We start from the raw sequence: 9,562 nt of genomic DNA on the forward strand, positions 1-9,562 counted from the left end.
ATTGATTAATGAATAATGATTACATTTATAAATATAAAAAATATGTATTATAATATGTGCGTAGTCTAAATGTATTTCTTTTATTTTTATTGGGCCCTTACGAGTTACGGTAATGCATTTCCCGGTAACATTAATTTAGCCTATCCGCCTCGGTCTATACGAAATAAAAGTGTTTATAATACCAATTTAGTAATGATTTCCATTCTTCATTCACGAAGTTTTTCAAGTGTTCTTTACACGCCGGCGGGATTTCTAAATATTCGGGAATGTTCAAGAATGCGTGTCTCGTCACGTTTTATATAGGGTACCATATCCGCTGACAATCAGTCTTCGTTTCTAATCGACATGTACTATCCGCTGCAAGTAATATTGTTTTCCTTGCACACATTTTTCCATATTTGTTTTCATTTGACAATAACTTATTACCCACACCATTCAATAAAAATAATGTTAATTGTTTATCATAAACGTTAAAAATATAAAATCAATTATGTACTATATTATGTATTATAATTAAGTAGTATGATAAAAAACAATAATCGTATAGTTTTAAAGCATAAATAATATATTTATTAACTTTTATAATCAATAATTAAGTTATTAAATTTTAATACTTATATAGATGGATAAAAAAAAATCAAAACAAAATAAGCCCAACGATGAAACAACCCTAAAATTAGTGGTTACATCAAATGAAAATGATTCAAGTGGTTCTTCGGATGAAAATCAACAGCTTTGTCGATACGAGTTTTATCTAGGAGACACAAATGTTACACCTCAGGAACCAACTCATATTAAGTATAAAACTATACAATCTAATGATCGCTCATTAGATCAACGCATTGTATCAAAGTTAAGGACTACTACCCACGTAGAACAAGAACAAGAACAAGAACAAGAAGATCACTTCAATACTTTTCGTCACCTTAGCGTTAAATCCCTTGACAATTTACTTGACAATATATTTACCAAATGGAAATATCACAACGGAGAAAACTCAAAAGAATACAAATATGATGTTGGACCAGATATTCTGTTCCCAAAAAATAATATTAATTATAACCATTATGAAATTGAACTTAATGAGAGTCCATCGTTTAACATTTTAAATATACCAAGCAGCGTTACTGTTAAAGGGTAAGACAATACAAATTTAACATTTTTTAATTACTATTTATAGATGTTTCGGAAAATTTTACGATGAAGTTTACATAAAATTTTTACTGAATTTTAAATTAACCTGAAAATTATAGAATAATTTTACAAAAGTACAATTTACAATAGGTACCTGCCTACTTTCGATTTTTATGTTTTAATTATTTTTAAAATATCCTCCAAAACAAGCTATAGCTTATAAGTGGGTTGCAAATATTAAAATTACTATTGTTTTATTTTATATATACAATATACATATATATTTAATAAAATATGATGTATACTTATGTTTATATTATTTTTATTTTTATTTTGTTGATTTTATACTTAAAGATACGCTATTAATGTACAAAAGAAATTATTTGCAAATAAATATTGTTATTGTTATTATTATTATAATTACTAATTGAAAAATATAGAAAATGTATCAATTATAAATATTGGTTACAATAACTACTTAACTAAATATTTATTGAAATATATTATTAATAAAAACCATTATGAAACATATTTATCGTTAGTGGGCACTATAGACCAAGAATATATAGTAGGTATAATTGTATGTATTGAAAGTTGTAACTAACAGAAATTAAGCATATTATAAAGTACTAATATGTAGCCATAAAATAAAAGCTATATATTCTAGAGGTGTCTATATATGGTTAATGAAAATTAAATAAATTGTTGTTTAACTTATCGATAAACGCTTATTTTTATAATAGAAAAAACTTCTCGAATATACGTGCTCCAATACCATTTATTAATAAATGTACGATCGAATTTCTTGTTTCAGAGATGGAGATTACGAAAAACTACAAAAATCAAAAGAAGTTTATCTAAATAATCTATCGAAATCACGCATCAAGATCGACAATATCTCACAAACAATCAATTCCCTCATGGAACGCGAAAACGTTGAATGTCAAACCTCGAATGCCGCCACGTTTACTACCGGGACTCAGGTCCACAACTTTAACATAATAGACGCATACAACGGTGTAGACGTGAAACATAACGTAATCACGACACCGACCATTGCAGCAGTCGTGTCGGGTGACACGGAAAATTTACGGGGCGTACGCGTGGACCTACAGGAAACCGACGATGCGGAGGAATCTTATTCTGTTACGACAATGTTTTTGGAACGGATATTGGCCCAAAACTCGTTGGACGTCAAACAATTTCGGTCTAACGAAATAGCAATGACAAATCGCGACGATGAGTTGATAGGGCGCCAAAAAATGTTCGGTCTTGCGTACTGTTTTACACTGACGTTGCTTGGTGATGCGGACAAGGGCATAGCCGTCAGATGCACACACTGGAACGAGGTCGAGAAACAGTTGCTGGCCGTCGTCTACAGCAAACTAATTTACACCGATTACACCGGTAAGCAATATGCATCCGTGGCCGTGTGGAGTATGAAAAATCAGCATACTCCGGAAAGGTAAAAAATATGTAACATACGCACGTGGTGATGAATTGTTATTTTTACATCGTTATAATACGTATTATGCGCGGTGCTTGACATGTTATTTTTTTGATTTTTCAAAATTGTATTACCTACATTAGGTACTCTACTAATAAATGTCTTTTTCTTTTGACATATGTATACGTACATGGTATTCCTATTTAAATGCTTTCCAATTAAAAATTATGTTTGGGTACACTAAAATATCTAAAACATGTGTCAGGCCTTAACTCGGTTCTACTGCGCGACCCTTCTTCCTCATGTCGCGAGTTTCGAATGTAGTATGTACTTAACAGACAGTTTAAAAATGTCATCTTTGATAAGTGCACACACTCAATTCTGTTAAATCGATTTTAGATTCTACGAATTCAACACATCAGCTATAACGTGCTTAAAGTTTTCCACTACAACACCGAATCATCTTGCCATTGGATTCGATTGCGGGAAAATATTGATAATCGATATCTCTAAAAAATCACTAAACATATTGTTTCAAACGTCTACGGAGTTTTCGTTAGAAACCACCAGAATTTCAGAGCTATTTTGGACCATCAACATTGAAAACAAAAAAGATACCCTATGAAATCAAATTCGAATGTCTAGTTAGTATTATAAATAATGATAATTATTAGTTGCGCGTGTCTACATAATACAAGTAAGTATTGGGCTTATTAATTCGACTTTTATTTGATTCATATAGATGGCGTGCAATACAATTGGTTGTATTTCACGTTATTACGTTTCACGTTCCAAGTTAGAGGAACAATTAATTATGAAACTATCTCATAGTTTAATACAAGACAACCGCCCAGAGAAAAATGTAGACGGAAATAAAACGTATAAATCGGTTTTTCGCGTAACTAAATTTATCGAACTTAATCAAGACGCGGATTTAGTAGGCACTGCAGATGGTCTCATCTACTCGTTTTCATACGACGATTTGATGACTCGTCCTAGAAAAATTGTTGCTCACTTCGGAATAATCAAGTCTCTTGAAAAATCGCCTTTCTCTCAAGATGTTTATTTAACAACTGGTTGTGACTGTAACATAAACATATGGATAGGTGATCTTTTTCTTGAACCAGTAATAACTTTAAGTACTGGGAAACAAATCGAAAAAGCTATTTGGAGCCGGACAAGTTCGACAATAATAGCATCTATTATCGGTAACACATCATACTATTAGCTAGAATGCTAGATACATTATAGATAAAAGTTTAAATAACAAAAAGATATACGACTATATATATATCATATAACGGTATAAGTGAGATAATGCTTTTAAAGGTAAACACTCATTTTATCAATAAGTATTAATGTTTTTAAAAATATTTTTTTCTACATATTTAAAAAAATGTCAAATGTCAATATGTTAAAATTGTCTTTGTTTTAAATAACAGCATATATTTTTAGTTGCATATTCAGAAGCAGATAATTTTTCTGGTAATTTAAAATATAAACAACAATAAATAGTAAATACTTATTTATAAATTTAAATGCAACAAAAAACACCCAAATGTGCATCAAGTGTCGCACACTATTATACGTAAAAAAGTATACAATAAAAAATTAAGATATTGACTAGAACAAATAAATACTTATTAATTAATTAGATTGAATTACCTTCAAATTAATACAATTAAGTAAATGACAAATTTAAAATATTCTAAGCCAACATGCTTCTCATACTTTTTATCTTTTTGAAGTGTTTTGATTTTTCGTACTCAATAATGCCAAGGATACGTATTGTATACGTAAGGTGTAATTGATTTTTGGTGTAATCATTGTATCTACACCAAGTTTCTAACGGCTATGTCCGCGTCACCCAATAACGTAAAACAGTTCAATAGTAGTACATTATAATATCTACTTAGAAATATCCTAGTAAAAAACCACCCACCTAACTTAATAATAAATAATATATTATTATAATCCGAAGTATATGTCAGTATGAAAGTCTTGCCTTAGAGTTTGATGTAACATAGCACTTAAATAAATATATTTAAATACGTTAATACTTTTCAAGAAAACGAATGTTAACTTATAAAAAAAGCGCCTTGTATATACCATATACGTAAGAGTAATAACTAATAATTAATGAGCAAAAAGATCTTATCGTAGAAACATACTTTTAAAGAAATGTATTGTATTTATAGTATTAGGTTAAAGTTCAAAAAATTTGAAGCAAAAAGTATACTATTGAATCTATTTATTTTAAATGTATTTTGTGTGTAAGTAAAAGTATAGTTATTGTTCTAATGATGATAAACTGGGTACATAATAAATATTTTTTGAAAAACCACAACGCGAAAACGCAAATTTGTATAATTCTCAACTATACATCATTACATGAATATTCATTTTCTATTAAGTTTACCATCTCGATAAATGAAATAATATACTAATAATAAACAGCAAAAAAAATATCTAAATTCTTGAAGTGTCTTCGAATAAGGTCCATTATTATGCTTCGATTATATTTATTTAAATGTTCGATACATATTATAATACATTATTAACTAAGTACCACGATTTAATTACTAAAGAACCGAACCAAATTTTATTGTTCAAAATATACGGACAACGGGACAAGACTAATTTTAATTATACTATTTTTTCTCAGCACTTAATTTAAGCTCGGTCCAGTATACCTCTAATCACAAAGCATATTTATAAAGCATAATATCTCATAAACGTTTAATCATTAGTGTATAGTATTTGCAAAGTAATAATTGAGCAATGTGTTTGACTTTACAGACAACTCTATACACATTTGGGACTTAAGTGTGACAAAATATGATCCAATATTTGTACAAAATATGCCAAATCCAAATCAAAAATGTTCCGGCATAGAATTTTCACCAGACGGTAACCATTTGTGCGTGTCCGATATCAGCGGAAAGGTCATGGTGTACGTTTTGTCAAACATTTCGCCACCCGACAACGACGAAGAACAATATACTTTATTGTATGCCATAGCAAAAATCATATACGGTCAAAAGTATTTCTCCAACGTGCTGATAAAAGAAAAAAATGAGTTCGCTGAAGCATTTATTAAATTAGATTTCGAGAAATATGGACGTAAATTTTCCTAACTTTATTATTTACAAAAAACTATTCCAAGTTTTTTCACCTTATTGATGCTGTAATATTGTCAATAAATTCCATGTTACATATTGTATACAAATATATTGAGCGCGTACACTTTACGTATAAATAAAATTTAAGATAATTTATTCAAATACTTGGTCTGATTATTATGATATGTTAACAAATATCAAATCAAATCGACATAGATAAGTAACTAAGCTAACATAACGTAAAATAAGGTATTTATCGACAAAATATATACAATAAGCATATTATTATAGTTCATCCAATATTCTCACTTATGCAAAAAAAGATAGTTTAAGAATTTATAAAAAAAATTATATGAATAACCAGCTGTATAAGTACATAACATTTTGATAAATAAATAATTAAGAAAAATTAAACTTGATGTTTACTTTTATAGCATTACCTATTTATAAATAAAAATAACTAAAAATAATGTGAAAATGATGACATTGTAATTAATGTAGTAACAAACATCAAAGATATAAAATGATTTAAAGCTAATAAAACTATCATAACTGACAATTATAAATAAGAATATACAAAAGTTAAATGTTTTGAAAGTAATTATAAAGTCTGAAAAGTAACATTTCATTAGGTAACTGATAAGTTTGAAATTTTATGGAAAAATAAAACTATATTAATTTAATTAAAAAACAAAAATCTAGATAATTCATACGATTAACATCCCAGTGAATGGTATCTATTTTGTGTATTAACTATATAGCTTCTGCACGTTTTCTTCAGGTTCAGTTTATATTATAAATTAGAAACACGATAAATCATTCTTTACCAGGTTCATAGAAATTCATATGATGAACATATTTATAAATAACATTTGAATTCAGATCGAAAATTATATCAACAACCTCAAAAGCTTAATAACGATTAGTAAAAAGTTTGACAAATAAAGTTCTTAGTCTATACAGTATACATGCGTAATTTAATAATTATATTAAAAAAACAACATAATATTTTATTAAATATAGAGGATTTAAGTCATGTTTAATGATAAATAATATTACAATAGGGATAGAAACATGTTTTTTTAGTTATTTGCTATCACAAAGATCAAGTCTATCAAAGTCTATACCTACGATGTTAAAATATTTTATGAATAAAGTTTAATAAAGATAAATAAACTATTACGATATTATATATACTTTGAATGCGCTTCAATAGGAATAAATTAAACGTATATTATCAAGTACACAATAATTCAATTTAAATAAGAAGTAAGAACTACGTAAAAATTATAAAGAAAGATTATGTGGAACTTAAGAGTCAAAACAGTCTTTACAATAGTTACAAGCATAGATCATAATATGAGAGGTTTCTAAACTTATAGTTAACTTCAATATATCTGACACTGACAACTATCAATAAGAACTAACAATAGTTAAATGGTTTGAAAGTATAATCATAATAATATAAAAATAATACCTACTTAAATAGTTATTATAATACTTAAATTTTAATTATTATAAAGTAGAAAAAATTAATTTTAGTTATTATATTTGATAAAAAATATTTTCAAACTTACCTACCTAAATGGTAAATAATTCGGTTCGATTGAGTTCGAATAACGAAACTAACCAAATAACTGGTGTTTAGATCGGTTCGATTTGACATTCAAACAACTTACTTTTTAATATCAAAAAACCATTTAAGCATGCAACATATACAGCTCTTTGCTAAAATTACTGGGTACTTTAAATTGCTAATAACGCATTCAATATTCATATGATCATCATAAAACCAACACCAAAGGAATTGTCATCACTATCTAAGTCTAAAAAACGTTTTATAAAATTTATTTTGTTTATTTCACAACATTTTAATATGTAACATTTAAAACTTTTTCTAAAAACACAACTTTAAATTGCTAATAACACATTCAATATTTATAGGATCATCATAAAACCAACTCCAAAAGATTTGACATTTTTATTTTAGTCTAAAATATTTTCCATAATGTTCATTATGTTAATTTACGTGTTTTTAAAAATCTGAAATCAATTTTTTAGCACAAAAAACACTGTTTATTTATAAATTATCAATATCAAAGTGCTAATAACACATTCAATATTCATTGAGTCGTTTAAACGATCACAGGAAAAATTACCATACGGCAAACGTTTCAAAATAAAATAATATTATTCAATTTTTTTTATATAATACAATTCATTGTAATACCCATGTCCTATAGTACAATGTACAATGGATATTGGGTATGGATGTGAAATTAAAATATATTTGTTGTTGCCAACTGTATTTGGAACGTTTGGATTTTTGCTGATTTTTTGTGTTTCGTGCCCACGCGATGATGGATGCTGTTATTAGACAGATGGCGTTCGTGTTCGGCGTTCTAACGATTTGGGAGATTATTTTTTTTTGTTTGGTTGTCTACATTACGACGAGTGATTACTATTTTTTGTCATTCTATTCCACTGTCAGCTGACAGCTGTCGCGTTATGTAAATAGTAAATAGTAAATAGTAAATACTAAATACTCGTTAATTGTAGTTTCATACGTGTTTCAGACTCGATTCTCGTCCCGTTTCTTTTGTAATTTTCTTTTTGATCACGCGCGAATAGCACACCACAATGACCAAAGAAGGTACATAAATTTGTCTTATTTCTTATACAATTGTCTTTTTATTAACGATTAAATCACTAAAAACTTGCGTGTCGAACAACCGAACGTGTTCGTCTGACGTTTTTCGATAGCATTAACTACACTCGTTCGTCGGCCATCGCGGCGGGCTGTGCAAGATGATGTGTATACGAATATAATGAAATAATGTGCTTTTTTAGGACGTGATTGTTACCCTGGAGTCAAGTTCCGTATATCTCTCGATTTGCCAGTCGGTGCCGTCATCAATTGTGTCCATAGAAGTGGTATGTTTAACTTACATTTTAATGTTATAACAAAGTACTTAATTTTGTCACATGTAACTACTAGGCACAAAGGAGCTATTTATCATTGCCATCCAGGATGCCAAAGGTCAATTGAATCGTTTGCCAGACGCAAGTTTGGGAAACATGATCGTTGGTACAGTCGAAGAAAAAAATTCAGAACTCCGTAAAAAAAGTAAGGATCATTGTGCTTGTTATCTCTGTGTTTTAATCTAACATGTGTATTAATTTATATATTGTTTATTATAGTTATGGCTGCAGTAATCATTCCACAACAGGGACCGTTTTTAAGGAAGAAAGGGATATATTTATATTTTGATGACGATGCTGGAATTATAATCTATAAGAAAGGCGAATTGAAAGGTAATTGATGCTTTAATTTTATTTACTGAAACATTTAGTCATTCCTGTTTTTTTTTTTTTTTTAATTTAGGGTGTACTATTACTGGTCCTTTGGCTAGAGAATGTGCAGCTTTATGGCCCAGAATTGCTTCCTATGCTAGGATTATTGCTTAAATTTTGTATTTTCATCCTTTAAACTAAAGAAAATATTTCTTATTTTAATTATTTAAATGTGTATTATGTATTAAATATTTACTAAATCATAAATATCCAACTATTTAATCAATATTATACAGAACATTATGTTATAATTTAATGCGAGTCTTTAAAATAGTTTCAACAAAACTTATTAAATATAAGCATGTATCTCATTAATATATTCTAATATAATTAAGTTAAAAATTTAACTTAATAATAAAAGAAGAGTTATGCAATAAATTATTCAATTGAGTTAATATTATGTAGGTATACTCAAACAAATATTTTAATTTAACAGTTTAAAATCATTGTATACTTAATCAGTATGTTAATATATTAGTGTGGTTACCCCATCCTATATAATATT

General features: G+C 28.1%; 1 protein-coding gene across 1 annotated transcript; it reads left to right on the plus strand.

Annotated features, from left to right (window-relative positions):
* The first annotated feature begins 8,133 nt into the window (after positions 1-8,133).
* Positions 8,134-9,232, plus strand: LOC112602122 (60S ribosomal protein L23-like). The gene is made up of 5 exons (XM_025350059.1): positions 8,134-8,356; positions 8,554-8,637; positions 8,702-8,830; positions 8,905-9,018; positions 9,089-9,232. Exons 1-5 carry the CDS (start codon positions 8,344-8,346, stop codon positions 9,169-9,171), a joined length of 423 nt encoding a protein of 140 aa, XP_025205844.1. The 5' UTR covers positions 8,134-8,343; the 3' UTR covers positions 9,172-9,232.
* Positions 9,233-9,562: the final 330 nt, after the last annotated feature.

The sequence above is a fragment of the Melanaphis sacchari genome, unplaced genomic scaffold (assembly GCF_002803265.2).
Source record: "Melanaphis sacchari strain LSU unplaced genomic scaffold, SCAv2.0 Contig82_pilon_pilon, whole genome shotgun sequence".
Lineage (NCBI taxonomy): Eukaryota > Metazoa > Arthropoda > Insecta > Hemiptera > Aphididae > Melanaphis > Melanaphis sacchari.

What these genes read in the sequence shown, in the direction of transcription:
- LOC112602122 (XM_025350059.1), top strand. An exon ending in TTCAGAACTCCGTAAAAAAA is followed by an intron (nt 8,831 to 8,904) that starts GTAAGGATCATT and finishes TGTTTATTATAG; the next exon opens with TTATGGCTGCAGTAATCATT. An exon ending in TAAGAAAGGCGAATTGAAAG is followed by an intron (nt 9,019 to 9,088) that starts GTAATTGATGCT and finishes TTTTTAATTTAG; the next exon opens with GGTGTACTATTACTGGTCCT.